Source organism: Sceloporus occidentalis, unplaced genomic scaffold (genome assembly GCF_023333645.1).
Source record: "Sceloporus occidentalis isolate IW3139 unplaced genomic scaffold, rSceOcc1.0.p SCAF_1, whole genome shotgun sequence".
In the NCBI taxonomy this organism is placed as follows: domain Eukaryota; kingdom Metazoa; phylum Chordata; class Lepidosauria; order Squamata; family Phrynosomatidae; genus Sceloporus; species Sceloporus occidentalis.
The window spans coordinates 754828-774819 of record NW_028316981.1 but is presented as its reverse complement, the minus strand read 5'-3'; the positions used below and the strand labels follow the sequence as shown (position 1 = coordinate 774819).

Genomic DNA, 19992 nt, shown 5'->3' with positions numbered 1-19992 from the left:
CCTGGCAGGTCTTGACCATAGAGTCGCGCTGGAGGACCTGGAGATTCCTAGAGAGGTCTTCTCTCAGGCTAAAAAATAGTGTTTTTAAAAAACCTGCGGGTTTCCCCACCCTCATAAGTAGCCCTCCCTTCCTTCAATTAGCCTCACTTCCTGCCTCTCTAGGAGGTAGAACTCTTCTTTCCCGCAGCAGCAGGAGGAGGAATGGCAGCGTAGTCCTCCAAGGGAAGACAAGAGCTGGATGCTGTTTCCTAGAGAGGCAGGAAGAGAGAGAGAGGGGGGGCAGGGAGGAGGGCAGAGACAGCCCCCCCATTATACTCTCCTCCATAGTCCATTCCCATTACATTGCCGGGGGGGGGGTCTTTGGAGAGGGCAGCAGGAAGAGGTAAGGAAACAACAACAACAATAATAATAAGGCAGTCGCATTGTTTGCCTTTAACTGAACTGATTTTAATTCTGCATTTGCAAATGCCAAAAGAGATAAAGGCCTTTGCTGGGGGAGAGGGTTGCCATCATCCTATAGATATCACTATTACAGCCGACCTTCTGGATCCACACATCGGTGTCTATAGGGTCAACTGTTCATGGCTTGAACATGAGTTCAAGAGTTGCCCTGGAGGACTTGGCAGTCTCCCCTCTTCCGTGGTGGCCCTTCAGACGTAGCCCCAGTCAATGTGGGGGGCTCACTGTAGGGCCACTGCTCCCTCAACCATGAATCCCAAAGCTGGAGGGGTCCCCCAAAGGCCATCCAGTCCAACCCCTTCTGCCATATTGGGAAAGGGGGCATCCAGCCTCTCTTTGAAAGCCCCCAAAGAAGGAGACTCCTCCACGCTCCCTCCTCTCCCGTCCAAAGGGACAAAAGAGGCAGAGATAACACCCTCCGTCCCCCCCTTTTCTCTCCCTGCAGGTTTCGGCATGGCGCTGGGGGTCCGACCCAGTTCCTCTTCTCTGTGGGTCGGAAGAGAAAGAGTCGCCCCAGAGCCTTCTCTTCCCGTGGCCTTTGGCTTCATCTGGCACCAACCGGACCAAGTAAGATGGTGGCAAACTCAGCTGGTCTGTCATTGCTGAAATGACTTTTTAGACTATTATTATCCTTGTCATTATTCTAATATTTGTACTATATTATATAGATCAGGATGTATCAATATGTCCCCTCTAGGAATCTAGTATATATTGTATACTAATAATTATAAAACAACAATAAACAACAACAACAACAAAAACAATATAACACCCTTTGTACCAATGTAATAATAACAAGAACAATACTCATAATATTTGTTTATAACACCCTTTCCACCGATATAATAATAATAATAATAATGTTTATTTATAACCCTTCCCACCAATAATAATGATAATGATAATAATAGCATCATACAGAAATATTGTTAAGTCCCCTCCTCTGCAATTGCAAAAACAAGAGGTGAAGAAAAGTGGTTATTGTTGTCCTCTCTCTTCCTTTCAGCACTTGGCTGCCTTTGAGGAAGTGGCTGTCTATTTCACCAAAGGAGAGTGGGACCTCTTGGACAGTGGCCAGCGGGCTCTTTATGAGGAGGTCATGATGGAGAATTATGGGCACGTGGTATCCCTCGGTAAGGGACCCCTTTCCTTTTCATGGGCCAATTAGTCCCTCGTTTTGGCTGATGCTCTCCCATATTTTTATCAGTCATGGAATCCTAGAAGTGGAAAGGGACCTCCAAGGGTCATCCAGTCCAACCCCCACTTGAGATGCAGGAAGGCACAATCAGAGCACTCCCAATGAACGGACAGATGGAAACTGACCTGCAAACTCCACACCTTCATTAGTTATAGATTTGGAGGTGACGCCCCCAAGGTCATCCATTCCAACCCCCTTTTGGCATGTAGGAATATACAGAGCCCTAGAGTTGGAAGGGATCACCCTGCTGTCTCCCGCATCTGTCCCAGGAAGGAAAGGTGTTACTTTGCTTGCCATCAACCCCAGGTCCTAGAAAGTAAACAGTCTTAAACAATATCCCCTTTAGCCCATCTGTTCCCTCATTTGCCTATCATTCCAATACTAGTTCTCTTCCGATTTCTCTTGACTTCCCTATATCACTATTCCACCACATTGGTCTTCCCCTTTCCCTGCCTATCCTTTATAATGGCAGACCCATAAACTTCTGGATTGTGACTGAAGTTTATGGGTATGACACCCAATCAGTATACACCAATATATCATTGTTATATCAAAATGTTTATATTATATCATTTTATACCAAAATATGTTCTTTAGTGTCATCTTATCCTTTATGATCTAGGATTACCAAACTCAACTCTTTTCCCTTCTATTTAATCCGTATAGTTTCCCAGACTTTCCTCTAATCTGCCCCTTCTTTTTGTCTGGATAAATGGAACCGTAGATTTGGAAGGGATCCCTAAATGCCATCCAGTCCAACCCCCTTCTGCCTTGCAAAGAAGACACTTCTGTGTCTTTTAATGTCAGGAAGTTCTTCCTAATATTTAGGTGGAATCTCTTTTCCTGTAGTTTGCATCCTTTGCTCCTTGTCCTAGTCTCTGGAGGAGCAGAAAGAAAGCTTGCTCTATTCTCAACGTGACACTCAGTTTAAAAATTTGAAGGGGTGTCATATTGAGGATGGAGCAAGCTTGTTTTCTGCTTCTTCAGAGAACAGGAGCAGGAACAATGGATTCAAACTAAGGGGAAAGAGATTCCACCTAAACATTAGGAAAAACTCCCTGTCAGTCAGAGCTGTTCAACAGTGGAAGACACTGCCTCAGAGGGTAATGGAGTCTCCTCCTTTAGAGATCTTTAAACACAGGCTAATAATAATAATAATAATGGGATAACAAAGACCAGTTTGGGGTTCAGTAGTCAAATGTAAACTATGGCTTCACTGCAGAAATAATCTGGTTTGACACCGCTTTAACTCCCATGGCTCGATGCTATGGGATCCTGGGAACTGCAGTTTGTTGTGGGACCACAGCTTTCTGACAAAGAAAGACTGAATGTTTCACAAAACTGCAAATCCCAGAATTCTATGGCACTGAGCCGTGGCAGCTAAGGCAGTGTCATGCTGGAGTATTTCTGCAGTGCGGACACAGCCACTGAGTCTCTGGATGCTTTGCCCAGACGATTGACTAGCTTCCCTCTTTTTTCTCTGGAAGAGCTGCCCAAACCTGACCTCATCGCCCGCTTGGAAGCAGGAGACGCTCCTTTCGTCTAGCGCTGCAAGAAGGAAAGAGAGATGCAGTTTCCTGCTTGAGACGTGCGATGGGACCATTTCTCGTCTGGGAATGGAATGCATCCCGGATTTAATTTTTCAGATCCTATTTAAGGCAAAAACTTGGGCGTGCAGAGAAACCGTCTGGCACCAGGTGTGATGAGACTATACAGTAGATCTGGCTGGATGTTTCCACTTGGGCTACATCCACACTGAAGAATTTATCTAGTTTAACACAACAAACTACAAATCCCAGGGATTCTATAAGCATTGTGCCATGGCAGTTGTAGCGGTGTAAAACATTATTCTTGCAGTGCAGACAGAGCCCATGTTAATCAAAGGAAAGGCTTTGGTTTGCTTTAAGAAAGATTGGGACACACTTGTTATATTTTTTGAGACTACAGTGGGGGAATGTATCAGTTCTGTAACTTTGATTTGGTGTTTAGGTTGGACTGGATGCCCATGGGGGGCCCTTCCAAGTCTAGGATCCTATGTATTCCTGCATGGCAAAACGGGGTTGGACTGGGTGGCCCTTGGGGGTCCCTTCCAAGTCTAGGATCCTATGTATTCCTGCATGGCAAAACGGGGTTGGACTGGGTGGCCCTTGGGGGTCCCTTCCAAGTCTAGGATCCTATGTATTCTTGCATGGCAGAAGGAGATTGGACTGGGTGGTCCTTGGGGGTCCTTTCCAACTCTAGTATTTGGTGAGTCTCTGATATCCCTTATACTACTACTACAACAACAACTACTACTAATAATAATAATTTAAAACACATTGGTCAAAACACACATCAATTTAAAAAGACAAATAAAATGTACACGTAGCTTAAAGGTAATTTTATACACAATATTTTTAAAAATAATTTTGTGTATGAAATAAAGTTTGCATGCGCTGAAACATCAGGAAAAGGAAAGATGCCACTATCTCTCAGCCACTCGTGGAGGATTTTGGAATATTTTGGATTTTGGATAAGGTAGAGTCAACCAGCACTTTTGAAATATGTAATGATTAATTTGCTTGTTTATTTTGTATTCTTATGTTGCTGGTTATGTTATTTTTTGTGTGTTTTTAAAATGTTTTAGGTATTCAAATGTATGTATTTAATAAAAAGATTTTTTTAAAAAAAGCAATAACCTGAGGCCTACAAAGGAGTGGGTTAGGGACTCTTTTCCCCAGGCAATCAGTCATCCTCTGTAGCATCTATGTCCACACTGGGCAGTTACACCATTTTGATAACCACGTTGAACCATCACAGCTTAGTCCTATGGGGTCTTGGAATTCATAGTATGGGGAATTCTCAAATGGGGTTTGAATGCCAGCAATTTTCTGTTCTCGCCGGGGAGTATGGAACGGATGGATGGATGGATGTCTAGACTGGTTGAGTCTCCCTTCTTTTCTGAAATGTTTGGGACCAGAAGTGTTTTGGATTCCATCTTTCCATGTCTGCCTTTCTTTTTATCTATTTCTCTTTCTTTCTTTCAATCTATATCTGTCTATCATCTGTCTTTCTATCCTTCTGTCTTTCCATGTCTGATTTTCTTTCTATCATTTCTCTCTCTCTTTCAGTCTCTATATGTCTATCATCTCTCTTTCTATCCTTCCATCTTTCCATGTCTGGCTTTCTTTATATCATTTCTCTCTCTTTCTATCATCTGTCATTCTATCTTTCCATTTCTGACTTTCTATCATTTCTCTTTTTCAATCTTTGTTTTTACTATCCTCTCTCTCGCTCATCTGTCTTATCTATCACTCCATTATTCCACATCTGACTTTCTCTCTATCTTTTCTTTCTTTCTTTCTTTCTTTCTTTCTTTTTCTTTCTTTCTTTCTTCCCCCGTCATCTAATGTTCTGTCGTTCTATCAATGTATCTGTCTGTCAATCTATAGATGTATCTTTCTATGTCTTTCTATCATATCTGTCTCTCCTTTAATCTTTCTTTATTCTATCATCTATCGATCTAATGTTCTATGATTTCTCAGTCTGTCTATCTTTGTATCTATCATCTGTCTTTCTGTCTTTCCATGTCTGACTTCCTTTCTATCATTTATCTCTCAATCTTCCTTTTTTTATCAGCAGTCTGTCTGTCTGTCTATCTATCCTTCTGTCTTTCCATGCCTTTCGTTCTACCATTTCTCTTTTTCAATCTTCCATTTTTTGTATCATATGTCTATCTATCTATCATCTCTCTTTCTATCCTTCTGTCTTTCCATGTCTAACTTTCTTTTGACTATTTCTTTCTTTCAATCTTCCCTTTTTCCCTTTCATCTGTCAGTCAGTCAGTCAGTCAGTCAGTCAGTCTGTCTCTCTGTCTGTCTGTCTGTCTATCACCATGTCTACACCTTCCAAAATAATAGGAAAAATGCAATGGGAAACATCCACATGGGAGAGGGTGGAACTCCATTTTTTAAACATGAAAGACATACAACTGGAACCAACCTGTATTCTTGTTAATGTTTTCATTGTGCTCCAGAGAATAGGACCCAGAGCAATGGGTGAAACAACAGGAAAGGAGATTTCACCTAGATATTAGGAACAACTTTCTTGCAAGAGCTGTGGCAGTGGAATATGAACTGCCTGGGAGGCTGGTGGGGGACTTCCTGGGAGGCTTTTCAGCAGAGGCTCTCTCTCTTGGGAGGGCTTGGATTGCGACTCCCTGCCTTGCAAAAGGGGGCTGGACTGGATGGCCCTTGGGGGTACCTTGTAACTCTAGGATCCTGTGTATTCCTGGATGACAGAAGGGGGCTGGATTGGGTGTCCTTTGGGTGTCCCAATTCTAGGATCCTAAATATTCCTGTATGGCAGAAGGGGGCTGGACTGGATGACCTTTAAGAATCCCAACTCTAGGATACTAGGATTCTCCTCCTTTGGAGGGATGGCCATCTAGCCCAAGGGGGCTTGGATGGTGCCTCCTTGCATGGCAGGAGTGGGGCTGGACTGGATGACCCTGGGGAAGCCCTCCCAACTACATGAAAAAAGCACGACTCCCCCAGAATTGTTGCAAATGTGCTGGAGAGGAAGAGGAGACTACCACTCAGTCCTCCAAAGAAGTCAGCTGACTGAGCTCTGATGGCTAGAGAGGCAGGAAATATTGCAAATTACCTGGGGTTGGTTTTGGAGGGGAGAGAGGGAAAAGGAGGAGAAGAATCAGCCCTACCTGCCCCTCTCCATTTGGCAAGTTGGGGAAGGGGCTTTTTTGGGGGGTGTCTTTGCAAAGGCAGAAGGGTGGTAGTGCATGGGGAGAGAAATAAACAAGGAAGGTGCGGGTGGTCAGGGATGGGGTACCAAAAATGGGATGATGATGATATTGTTGTTGTTGTTGTTGTTGTTGTTGTTGTTGTTATTATTATTATTATTATTATTATGGAGGGGTTAAGCAAGAGAGCCCTTTGTGCAGAATACAATGGGTGGTAGTGGTCTTACCCATGCTTGCCTATCTCACAGCCTCCTTGGTGCAAAAATGGGTGGAAGAAGGAAAATAATCTCTTCCAGAATGTGTGTGTGTGTGTGTGTGTGTGGGAGGGTAGGTATAAACATATGTATGTATATAATATATGTATGTGTGTGTACACATGAATGTATATTCATGTATGTATTAAACAGAGGTTGAATAGCCATCTGTCAGGGATGCTCTCATTGTGAGTTCCTGCATGGCAGAAAGGTTGGAAAAGATGGCCCTTGGGGTCTCTTCCAGCTCTAGGATTCTATGATATATGTGTATACAATGTCTACAGCTATGTATAAATGTATGTACTCTCGTCCCTCTACCTTTGCAGCTTTGACTTTTGCAGATTTGATTATTCATGGATTTTATTAATATTTTCTTTCTAGGAATATTTAGGTCCCCCAGTGCAACTTTGTGGTCAACTTTAACCAAAAGTCACACAGAAGGACCTAGAGATTCCTAGAGAGAACACTCTGCTAGGCATTTGGAGCTCCTCCAGCACAATTCTATGGTCAATGTTTGGCAGATGTTGACCACAGAGTTGCCTTGGAGGACCTAGAGATTCCTAGAGGGTTCTCTCAGGTAAAGCCATAGTGTTTTTGTTTTTTGGAGACCTTGTAGCACCTTTGAGACTCACTGAAAGAAAGAGGTTGGCAGCATAAGCTTTCCTAGACCTTAGTCTGCTTCCTCAGGTGCATTTGGTGGAATGGAAGCCAGACCCAGACACACACACACAGCTTTGGTATGTCAGGATGTCCATTCAAATGATGAATCCTTTGTGTATGGTAAGGAGGGGGATGGCCATTCATAGACAAAGGCTTTGTGAACAGGCCTATCTGTGTGGAAATGAAGTGGCAAGCCCAATCTTAAGGATGGTCATTTGTGAACAAAAGCATGATATGAAGTGATCTACCATTTTGAAAGCCGCCCTGATCATTTCCATGGAAGGGCGGGGTAGAAATAAAATTTATTTATTATTATTATTATTTATTACCACTATATAAAAGGCTTTGGAAAGTAGCCTGTAGTAGCTGAAAAGGAGAGATGAATGAATGCAGGGCAGCCCCAGGAGGATGGGGGCAGAGAGTGTGGATGTGGGCCAGGAAGCCATCATCACCTAGATGGTTGCATCCTTAAAAGAGTTTTGGCATTTTGCAGATATCTTGCAACTAGACGTTGTGCTCTCTTGGTCAGCTGCTGTGCAAACCAGTTGGTGATTGCTGCTGAGCAAATGTTCATAGTTAGGGACACATACTGTCTGGAACATTAGAGAACTGTACTAATAAGTTACAAAAGAAGAGTGCTGCAGATTGCTCAAACTTCTTCAAGTTATAAAACCAACATGTATTTGGGATACCACTCTTTCTGGGGACAGAACAAGTGCAGCTACCACCATCATAACACACTTGACTCCTTGCCATTGTGCTCTGTTTGATTTAGAAATAATGTAGATATAAATTGTGTGTGTGTGTGTGTGTATAGTAGAAGTTACGCAGTGTGTGAATAAAAATACTGTGTTCCTGCATGGCAGAATGTGGTTGGACTGGATGACCCCTGGGTCTCTTCCAACTCTGTGATTATATAGAATCATGGAATCAATTATTATTATTATTATTATTATTATTATTATCATCATCATCATCATCTCACCTTCCTTCCAATACGGGCATTCAAGGCAGCTTACAAATCTAAAACAGCCCAAGTTAAAACACTATAAAACATGCAAAAACTACAAGTTTAAAAAACAATCAAGTAATTCAAACAATTAAAAACATTACATTATTAAAATTTAAAGTTTAAATAGAGTTGGAAGAGTATTTTTATACACACTTCATTATTTCTACTTCAGCCCCATTCTGCCATAGAATCATAGAATAATAGAGTTGGAAGAGACTGCAAGGGCCATCCAGTCCAACCCCATTCTGCCATGCAGGAAATCCAAATCAAAGCATCCCCAACAGATGGCAATCTAGCCTCTGCTTAAAGACCTCCAAGGAGGGAGAATCCACTACACTCCGAGGAAGGAGTGTGTTCCACTGTCGAACAGCCCTTACTGTCAGGAAGTTCTTCCTAATGTTGAGGTGGAATCTCTTTTCCTGGAGCTTGCATCCATTGTTCTGGGTCCTGTTCTCTGGAGCAGCCATGCAGGGACTCACAATCAAAGCATCCCCGGCAGATGGCCAACCAGCCTCTGTTTAGAACCATAGAATCCTAGAGTTGGAAGAGACTTCAAGGGCCATCCAGTCCAACCCCATTCTGCCATGCAGGAACTCTCAATCAAAGTCTCTTTTTGTATGATTCTATATATATGTCTGCCCCTTCCCCATTTTGCTAAAATTGTGAGTTATGGAGCTGCAAACCTCTCCTCCATTCTCCCAAATGCATGGGGCTTGTAGTTATGCAAGGTCCTTAGCCTTCTCAGGGTGCAGAAATAATACATTTTTGAAACCCATCCTGTAAAAATCCTGGGATTTATAGTTTCGTGAGGTCTTGAGCTTTCTCTGGGTGGCTCTACATTGTAGAATTATAGCAGTTTTACACAACTTTAAATTGCCCTGGCTCCATCTTAGGAAGTCCTGGGATTTGTAGTTCGGTGAGGTAGCTTGCTTTTTGGCAGATAAGGCTGAAAGACCTTGGAAAACCGCAAATCCCAGGATCCCATAGGATGGATCTACAGTACTTAAAGCAGTGTTAAAACTATGATTTTTTCCAGCGCAGATAAACCCAGAAGACCTTGCAAAACCACAGATCCCAGGATCCCATGGGACGGATCCACTGCACCACTTAAAGGTAGTATCAGACTCTGTTATTCCTTCAGTCTAGATGCCCCAGAGGTTTCTGGATCCAGGTGGGACTGTGTTTCTCTTCTGTCTAAGTCTAGCAGGTGAGGGAATTTCCCACCAATCAGAAGGGGAATCCAAGCAGGCGCTCACCTGGTTGCTGGGCAGACTACCTCCCCCTAGCAACCTGCCTGCAAGTTCCAAGTATTTTTTCCAGGTGGTTCCAGGTGTGTTTTTCCTCCCCCTCTGGAGGGATCTTGGGGGGCCAAACCCTCCCCTTTCCAAAGCTATCCAGCTGTGGCTGCAGCTGCTCTTGCTCTCCTTCCAAAAGAGGAGAATTTCAGGTTTTTCTGGGGTTTTTGAAAAGAGGCTCTTTTTGGAGATGGATCAGGGGGAGAAAGTCAGGGATGGGTGCAGTTTTGGGGGGTTCCCCCCATTTCTAGTGGGAAGCAAGGAATCAGGTGCTGGTGAGGGAAGAGGGGAACCCCCCCCCAAAAAAAAAAAGATGCAAAGAGGTTTTGGGTTTAAAGCCAGCCTTGGATCCCCTTCTTGGGGATGCTGCTTTTGGGGGATTCTCTGGGTGTCGCTACACCATAGTAATAATGCAGTTTTGAAACTGCTTTAACTGACACAAATCCATCCTACAGAACACTGGGATTTAAAGTTTTACAAGGTGCTGAGCCTTCTCTGGTGGCATCTACACAGTAGAAATAATGCAGTTTGACACCACTTTTACTGCCATGACTCTGTCTCAATGACCCTTGGGATTTGTAGTTTCCCAAGGTCTTTAGCCTTTCCCTGGGTGCATTCCGCTGTGGAATTGGTGCAGTTTGACCCCCCTTTTAAGTGCCAGGGTTCCATCCTACAGAACCCTAGGATCTGTAGTTTTGTGATAGAGGAGGCTAAAGGCTTGCAATACTACAAATCCCAGCTGCAGCCCTTAAAATGGTGTCGAAGTGCATTATTACTACAGTGTAGATGCATTCAGGAACATCCTGGGATTCCCTGGTGTGCAAAGCACATGCCTTTGGGAGCTGGAGTAGCCGGATTGCAGATTGGAGAGTGGACTCCACTAGCTTGAAGGCTCGTTGTGTACAAGAGGGAATTGATATTACCTCGTTGTGAACGACAAGTCAATAGATGTGCAATGGGACCTCCACGTTTGCTGGGGTTAGGGGTGCAGGACACCTGTGAAAGTGTAAAAAATACAAATAAAAAACCCACTATATATTTTAACCTGTGAAAACATCTCTCTAGGAATAAGTAGGTCCTTTAGCGCAACTCTGTGCTCAATATCTAGCAGATGTTGCACTACACTGTGCAGGATTGCAGCCTGTAGTGAACCCATAGTAAAGCTTTAGTACACATCTACTTCTGGTAGTTGGTGCTGACTTGAAGGGTGACTTGCCCACAAACACCTACACATACACACCCCTAAACACAGAGACATACAAACATGTAAACCCACCCACACACACACACACACCTGGATGTGTACACACAAACATTTAAACACACTCATACACACAGAAACACCTAAGCACACACATGCTCACACAAACACACACCTAGCAGATGTGCACCATAGAGTTGTGCTGGAGGACCTAGAGATTCCTAGAGAGAAAATGTTACTCAAATGTGTGAATAATCGAATCGATAAATGTCAAAGCTGCAAATGTAGAGGGCTGGGTAATAATAGTAGTAGTAGTAGTAGTAATACTCCCTTTTTTCCTACTCACAAGGAGCGCATTAAGATCAGGGTCCCGATCCGAATAGTCTCCTCTTTGGAGCAGAGCAGGAAAAAACATGCAGCCTTTGCTCCCCAGGACTTTGGATGTGCCGAGATTTCTGGGAATCCAGGTAAGAAAGTAGCAAGCGCTAATGTAATTTTCCAATTTTTAAAATTTTAAAAAGTCCAGCCCCACAGATCTGGAGATTGTTTCTCCGTATCGGAGCAGGTTTATAGGAGAGGCGGTTTCTTTTTTCCATTTCTATTTTAATACTTTTAAAATAATAATAATAATAATAATAATAATAATTTTTTAAATTTAAAATTTAAAAATTGTGAATTTTAAAAGACAAATTTAAAATGTGGATTGTTATCGCAGGTTTTAGAATTTGAGGTTGTGTGTCCACACTGCAGAATTAATGCGGTTTGATGTCACTTTAACTGTCGTGACTCAATGCTGTGGAATTTCTTGGATTTGTAGTACAGCGAGATATTTAACCACCTGCTTTCTGGTCGTTGTGGTGCCTCAACAAACTACAAATCCCAGAATTCCATGTGCAAGTCTTATATCCAGGTTTGTATATATAGTTGGCCCTCCATGTTTGTGGCTTTGACTTGTGACACCACTTTAACTGCCATGGCCCTGTGGTATGGATTTCTGGGATCTGTAGTTTGGTGAGAGATTTTGGCTTCTCTGTCTGAGTGCTCCGGTGCCCCAGCAACTACAAATCCCCAAATTCCATAGCATTGAATCCCATTTTGGGAGAAAGGCAGGATATAAATCCAGTGAATGAATAAATTAATTAAAATTGAGCTGTGGAAGTTAAAATGATATCAAACTGATTTATTTCTTCTGTGTAGATGTTGCCTGATACCTGAAAGATGGTACCTATTTCTTCCACGGATTTCCAATGTTTGCTGTTCATATGCATCCAAACAAATTATGGTGGAGTTATTTCTGATTCGACCAATTTTGGGTTGCCTCTTTTCAGCGCCGGGTTTCCTTTGAGGAGGTAGCTGTGTATTTCACAGAGGAAGAGTGGAGACTCCTGGACTGTGGCCAGAAATCTCTCTACGAGGAAGTCATGATGGAGAATTACTGGATTGTGGCCTCCTTGGGTAAGGAACCTTGTGGCCTTCTTTAGATACAGTCAGTCCTCCATGTTTGCAGCTTTGACTTTTGCAGATTGGATGGTTTGCAGATGTGATTACTATGTTCTCTCTAGGAATTTCTAGGTCCCTCAGTGCAACTCTGCTGGAAATTGGCCATAGAGTTGTGCTAGAGGACTTAGAGGTTACTAGAGAAAACACTTCTCTAGCCATTTGTAGCTCCTCCATTGTGATGCTGTGGTCAACCTCTGGCAGATGTTGACCACAGAGTTGCACTGGCAGACCTGGAGATTGCTAGAGAGGTGTTCTCTCAGAATAGTGGTTTTTTATTTACAGCTTTCCCACTTTCATGGGGATCCTGTGCCCCTCATATCAGCGAATGTGGAAGCCCACTGTATTTTGAAATGGGGATGATGATGATGATGATGATGATGATGATGATGATGATGAGTTTGTCCTCCGCATTTGTGGTCTTCACTTTTGCGGATTTGATCAATATTTTCTCTCTAGGAATCTCTAGGTCAGTGATGGTGAACGTTTTAGAGGCCGAGTGCCCAAACTGCAACCCAAAACCCACTTATTTATTGCAAAGTGCCATGTCCCTCTGGCTTTCTAGTAACAAACTCTGGCAAATTCTGTGCTGGGGTGACAGCACATGTGCCCACAGAGAGGGCTCTGAGTGCCACCTCTGGCACGCGTGCCATAGGTTCGCCATCACTGCTCTAAATAAAAAATAAATAAAAGTTTTATTTTTATACCGCCCTTCTTCAAATCAGGGCGGTGCACAACAAGATTATACAAATACAATATACACCAAGGCAATTACAATATACAAAAAACCATATCACAGTAAAAAGCCTAGACTTATTAAAAACATTACAAACTCATGCCAGTCTATTGTGCTGGCAGAGGAAGGGGGGGGGGGTGAATAAACATTCTGAGGGGGAATATTCAGGGGTAGGCCTGCTCAAATAAATAGGTTTTCAGCCCCTTCTTGAATTGGGGTAGGGAGGTGATTGCGCGGAGCTCTATGGGCAGCGAGTTCCAGAGGCTGGGGGCTCTAGGTCCTCCAGGGTCACTCTGATGGAAGCTGACCATGGAGTTGCACTGGAGGACTGAGATATTCCTGGAGATAACACTCCCCTAGGCATTTGAAGATCAGCGAGCACAATTCCCTGTCTGTATGGGCCAAATAAACCAGATTTCCTGCATCCTGTCAGTGAGGAAGCCAAGAACACACGGTTTAATAAACCCTGGTTCTGGTGCAAACAAACCAGACAGTGTCCAGCACGTTCAGCACCAGAACAGTAATATAAACACCTGTTACATGCATTTAAGAAAAAAAACCTTACCATTTACACTGGATCTTCCAGGAAGGTCCAGAATACCCTCCACTGCGACATTGGGTAGATATTTGAAAAGCATCTCACTAAGCTGCCCAGGAAAATTGCTCTTGCTGCGAACGAGATGCTCAGTCGTGTGATCTGCTATTTATTTATTTATTGGATTTACAGTAGGTCCATGTTATCCTTCAGGGGAATCCGTTCCAGACTCCCTGCGGATACAAAAAAATGTGGGACCTCAAGTCCCATGGTCCCTATTGGTGGCACGATGTACATGCGGCCATTAGCATAGCACACACAGCCATTGGGGAATCATAGAATCATAAAAACATAGAGCAGCAAGATACCCCAAGAGCCATCCAGTCCAACCCCCTTCTGCCATGTAGGAACTTACAATCAAAACACCCCTGACATATAGCCATCCAGCCTCTGTTTAAAGACCTCCAAAGAAGGAGACTCCACTATTTTTGAGGGAGTGTGCTTCACTGTTGTACAGCCCTTACTGTCAGGAAGTTCCTCCTAATGTTTTACTGGAATCTCTTTTCCTGGAGCTTGCATCCATCTTTCCAGGTCCTCTTCTCCGGAGCAGCAGAAAACAAGTTTGTTCCATTCTCAATATGACATCCTTTCAAATATTTAATGAGGCTTGCAGTCCGCGGATGCTCAAATCCACGGATGGCAATCCTGCAGATGGTAAGGCCCCACTGTGTATCCCACCTTTCTCTCAAAGCAGGATTCAAGATTACTAATTCATGTGTCATGTTAATGCACAAGCACACTCCATAGACAGCATAAGTTTCCGGAGGACATAGAGAGAGTTAAGAGGAGAATGTCAGAGATGATACAGGTAATTGCTTGGGCTCAGTCTCTGAGTACAGTCGGCCCTCCATATTTGCAGCTTTGACTTTTGTGAATTTAATTATTCACGGCTTTTATTATTATGCTCTCTCTTGGAAAATCCTCATCCTTCAGTTCAATTCTGTGATCAACTTCCACCAAAAACAGTGCTAAGGAACCTAGAGATTCCTAGAGAGAACACTCCTCTAGGCATCTGTGGTCTTCCAGCACAATTCTGTAGTCAACTTCCAGCAGATATTGACCACGGAGTTGCCCTAGAAGACCTAGAGATGCCTAGAGAAGTAATATCTTGAGTAAAAAAAAAATACAGTGTTTTTTTAAAATTTGTATTAAGCGAATGTGGAAGGTCCACTGCACTGCTGTTTTTAATTGTCTGATTTTAGAACTATTTTTAAAGAGCTGTCGTTGAGCATTTTTAATTGGCTTTTAGTTCTGTGTTTACTGTTTTAAGCGTGTTGTATCTCTTATACATAGCATTGAGAGCCTTGGTGGGTCAAGATGGGATAAACAAATACCTTCTATAAATAATAAGATCTTTTTTCCCCTCAAGCAGGTAATCAGCAGGAAAATGGGAATTACAAGGAACCCCTTTTGGTGTCAACAGAAATAACTGAGCAAGGAGCGGGAAATGGAAGGGGAACCAAACGGTACAAAGAAAAACGATCAAAGCAAAAGAAGAAGGGATCAGATTGTTGCCAGGTTGCTGTTGTCACCAAACGGCACAAGGAAAAACGATCAAAGCACAAGAAGAAGGGATCAGATGGTTGCCAGGTTGCTGTTATTGCTGAATTCCTGGTCCCACATGAAAATCACAAAGAAAACAAGAGGGAAAAATGCACTATCTGTGGGAAAATATTCAAATATAAATCGGCCTTCAAGAGACATTGCCGACGCCACGCAGGAAAGAAACCGTATGAATGCCTGGGGTGCGGAAAGGGCTTCAGCGACAGAGGAAGTCTTACCAAGCATGAAAAAACTCACAGAAGGGATAAGCCATATAAATGCAAGGAATGTGGAAAGCAGTTCAGTCACACTCAGTACCTTATGAAACATCAGGTAATCCACACTGGACGGAAAGCCTTTCAGTGCCTTGAGTGCGGGAAGCGCTTCACTCGGAGTTCTTCGTTGACTTTTCATCGAAGAATTCATACAGGAGAGAAACCACATCAGTGTCTTGAATGTGGAAAGAAATTCAGTCGCAGTGGGGTTCTTGTTTTACACCGAAGAACGCACACAGGGGAGAAACCATATAAGTGTATGGAATGCGGAAAGAGCTTTAGTATAGGTGGAAATCTCTCTAAACATGGAAGAACCCACACAGGGGAGAAACCCTTTAAATGTGTGGAATGCGGGAAGTGCTTCGGTTCTAAAAGTCACCTTACTTTTCACATCAGAACCCACACAGGGGAAAAACCCTATAAATGTATGGAATGTGGAAAGTGCTACAGCGAGGGCAGTGCATTGACTCGACATCAGCGAACCCACACAGGAGAGAAACCGTATAAATGCAAGAATTGTGGGAAAAGCTTCAGTTCACATGGGAGTCTTAGGGCTCATTGTAGAACCCATACAGGAGTGAAGCCACATACATGTATGGAGTGTGGGAAGAGCTTCAGTGTAAGAAGTGGCCTCATTTCCCATCAGAGAACCCACACAGGGGAAAAACCATATCAATGCATGGAATGTGGAAAGCAGTTCAGTCACAGTAATTCCCTGAGTGCCCATCAAAAAACCCACTCAGGGGTAAAACCTTATAAATGTATGGAATGTGGAAAGAGCTTTGGTCTGAGTGGATTGCTCCGTTCACATCAAAGAATTCACACAGGGGAGAAACCATATAAATGTATGGAATGTGGCAAGAGCTTCAGACATCGTGGAAATCTTAGGACACATGAACAATTCCACAGAGGAGAGAGACCATATAAGTGTACGGAATGTGAAAAAAGCTACTTTGATATCCACAGTCTTACTAGGCATGAAAAAAGCCATACTGGGGTGAAACGCTATAAATGCATAGAATGTGGGAAGAGCTTCATTGACCTTGTTAGACACCAAACAACCCACACAGGGGAAAAGCCCTATCAGTGCAAGGAATGTGGGAAGAGCTTCAGAGATACTGGGAATCTGAACAGGCATGCAAGGATCCACACAGGGGAGAAACCGAACAAATGCACAGAATGTGGGAAGAGCTTCATTCAAAAAGATCATCTCTATTCACATCAGAGAACCCACACAGGGGAGAAACCCTATCAATGCAGGGAGTGCGGAATGTGCTTCGGTAGCAGTGGAAATTTTAGTAGACATAAAAGAATCCACACTAGGTTAAAACCATAGATCAACAATAGCAGCTGTGTGGCTCTCCAGATGTTGAACAACTGCTCCCAGCATTCCACCACTGTGCCTATGCTTACCAAGGCTGCTGGGAGTTGCAATCTGGAAAGCCATATAATTCGTACCACTGCCTTAGTGCATTGGGGGAATCACCATATACTGTTATCTTGCCACATTTGCGGATTACTGTGTTTGCCCCTGCGCCTGAAACAATATGTTCTCTCAACATTTGTAAGTGTTCCACTGTGACACTACGGCCGACGTATGCTGGAAGCTGACCATAGAGTTACACTGGAGGACCTACAGATGCCTAGAGAGAACACTTCTCTAGGCATCTTTAGCTCCTCCAGTATGATTCTGTGGTCAGCTTCAGTCATACTAGAGGACTACAGACACCTAGAGAAGTGTTCTCAAAGCTAGCCAATATTCACATTTTCCCACTTTCTTGGGGAGGCTGTGCCTCTAATGTGGTGGGTGACTGTAAAAGAATGACAGGTTGAAGTAGGTTGAACTGTGGTGATAGCCTTACTTCTGAGTAACCATTTATTGAGTAGACCACATAAAGAGAGCGGAAATCTTAAAATGAAAAATCCCATATAGGGAGATAGGTAGGTATAAATCTCCACCATGTGGAAGGTGCTTTAGTAGGAGCAGTGCTCTGCATGTAACTGAACATAAATGTGGTTGGACCCCCCAGATCTGCAGGCGATCCATTCCCAAGGTTGTCAGGGTTACATGAAACCGTGGTTAATACCGAATGCTATTTTCCAACGGAACTTGGCCATAGAGTTAAGCTGGAGGACCTCCACATGCCTAGAGAGACCTCCCTCCCAGATGCGGTCACAGGTCCTGGGGATACAGGTGTCCTACTGTGTAGACAAAATGAGTTTTATATGTAGACCATGGAGAAAGACTTGAAGCAAAGTTTACAGGAAATGTGTGCATTGGGTGCCATGTGCATTGGAACATTAGCTAGGCTGTGCATTGTCCAATTGCGCATCTTCACAATTCATGAACAGGGTTTCCAAGTGCTTCTGCTATATAGCAAAGTATGCATAAAGTTGTGTAATGCAGACTCTGATGGGGGATTCTGGCTGTTGAATGCAACAAATACATTTCTCTCGACCTTGAGTCTTGGTTTTGGGAGGAAAGGTGGAATTATGGTGGTATAAGATCAAATTTACAACACCGCTAAGAAGAGGATCAAGCGAAGGGGATACATGCCTCCCATATAACTAACACAAGAATTTAAACATAAGAGGTACATCATGCCATCAGATACAAATTATTACAGTTTACAAAGAAGGAAAAGTAAACTTTTTATTATTTCTTGAGTGGAAAATGATAGATTACATAACATAACTTGGGTGGAGGGGAGATATAGGGGAAGATTTATGTAACTTTGTACTGTCTAATTTTGTTATACCGTTTCTTTTTAATAGTAATTAAAATTTTAAAAAAGAAATGATTATTGCAGTTGGGTCTCTGTATCCACGGATTCAGCATCCCATGGATTCATCTTACCATGGTTTGAAAACATTCACTCACACACAAAATTCCAAGAAGCCAACCTTGATATTGCCATTTTATATAAGGGACGGCATTTTACTAGATCATTGTATATAATGGGACTTCAGCATCTACAGATTTGGGGATCCATGGAGGGTCTTGGAATCAAACCCCAGAGGATGCCAAGAGCCCATGGTATTATTTATTAATTTATTACACTTATTTCTACTTTGCTTCCCTCCCATAAAACTGGGACTCAAAGTGGCTCATAATATAAAAGAATAATACAATTAAAAACATACACAAGGAAGGCATTAAAAGAAATAAATTATTTGCAGTGTGAATACCATTCCATTAAAAGAATGAAATACGATTTAATAGAATAAAAAGTCTTTAAAATAGTTCAGTTAAAACAATGCAGCACCCTCCAGGCTGTTCTGCCAAAATCTTAGGACAGAAGTGAGCAACTTCATATAGGCCGGGGGCTGATTTTCTTTACCTTTGGCTTGCCGTGGGGCACATGGACTTTGACAGATTCCCAAAGGGAGCAAAACGTTTTTAAAACAGGGAAATGAAGTCCCTTCCAATGTGATTCTAAGCTACATCAACAGAAGTATAGTCCCTAGATCAAGGGATGTCACAGTGCCACTCTCTTCTGCTCTGGTCAGGCCCCACCTGGAATATTGTGTCCAGTTCTGGGCACCACAATTCAAAAAGGATGTTGAGGAACTGGAGTGTGTCCAAAGGAGGGTGACTAAAATGGTGAAGGGTCTGGAAACGGCTTAGGGAGCTGGGGATGTTTAGCTTGGAGAAGAGAAGGTTAACGGTATTTGAAGGGATGTCATATTGAGGAGGGAGCAAGCTTGTTTTCTGCTGCTCCAGAGATCAAGACCCAGCACAATGGATACAAGCTCCAGGAAAAGAGATTCCACCTCAACATTAGGAAGAACTTCCTGACAGTAAGTCTGTTCGACAGTGGAACACATTCCCTCAATAGAGGATGGTGGAGCCTCCTTCCTTGGAGATCTTTAAGCAGAGGCTGGATGCTCACCTGTCAGGTATGCTTTGACTGAGATTTCCTGCATGGCAGAAGGGGGTTGGACTGGATGGCCCTTGGAGTCTCTTCCAACTCTATGATTCTATGAAACTCATGGTCAGTTGCAAGACAGGTTTTAGGGGAACAGGGTTTCATACTGTGCTGGATGGGGGTTGCGCTCCCCCTGAAATCTCAGGTTTCATTTGGGCATACATGTGACCTCACCCCTTAAGCTTTGAGGGCCCTGTTTTGGTGGGGCCAGCTGCCCCCATTCCTGAAGATGACTGCTCTGGCCACAGTAACGCATGATTTCATTACCTCCTAGTTGGATGACCATAACACGCTCTGCATTGGGCTTCCTTTGGAAACTGCTTGGAAACTTCAGCAGCTTGAAAATGCCATGACTAGACTGCTGAGGAACGTAATATCCAAACGGAACCAGATCCCATCTGATCTTGAAAGCTAAGCAGGGTCAGTCCTGGATGGGCCTTGGATGTGAGACTACCAAAGTATGGCCAGTGCCTTAGGCTCTATTTCAGAGGAAAGAATCAGGAAAAACACCTCTTAAGGCAGGGGTAGGCAACCTGCCTTGGGACCGGCCCCCGCCCGGTCCTGCCGCCGATTGCCGCCAGAGCCTTTGGTCTCTCGCGTG

At 43.4% G+C, this 19992-nt stretch overlaps 1 protein-coding gene across 1 annotated transcript; it reads left to right on the top strand.

Annotated features, from left to right (window-relative positions):
• The first annotated feature begins 399 nt into the window (after positions 1–399).
• LOC149320301 (uncharacterized) lies at positions 400–18211 on the top strand. The gene is made up of 5 exons (XM_089499451.1): positions 400–1026; positions 1466–1592; positions 3145–3197; positions 12146–12272; positions 15015–18211. The coding sequence occupies exons 1-5, from the start codon at positions 670–672 to the stop codon at positions 16796–16798; spliced, it is 2448 nt and encodes an 815-aa protein (XP_089355577.1). The 5' UTR covers positions 400–669; the 3' UTR covers positions 16799–18211.
• Positions 18212–19992: the final 1781 nt, after the last annotated feature.

What these genes read in the sequence shown, in the direction of transcription:
- LOC149320301 (XM_089499451.1), top strand. Translation starts at nt 670, where the DNA reads ATGTGGGGGGCTCACTGTAGGGCCACTGCTCCCTCAACCATGAATCCC. An exon ending in TCTGGCACCAACCGGACCAA is followed by an intron (nt 1,027 to 1,465) that starts GTAAGATGGTGG and finishes TCTTCCTTTCAG; the next exon opens with CACTTGGCTGCCTTTGAGGA. An exon ending in AAGCAGGAGACGCTCCTTTC is followed by an intron (nt 3,198 to 12,145) that starts GTCTAGCGCTGC and finishes GCCTCTTTTCAG; the next exon opens with CGCCGGGTTTCCTTTGAGGA.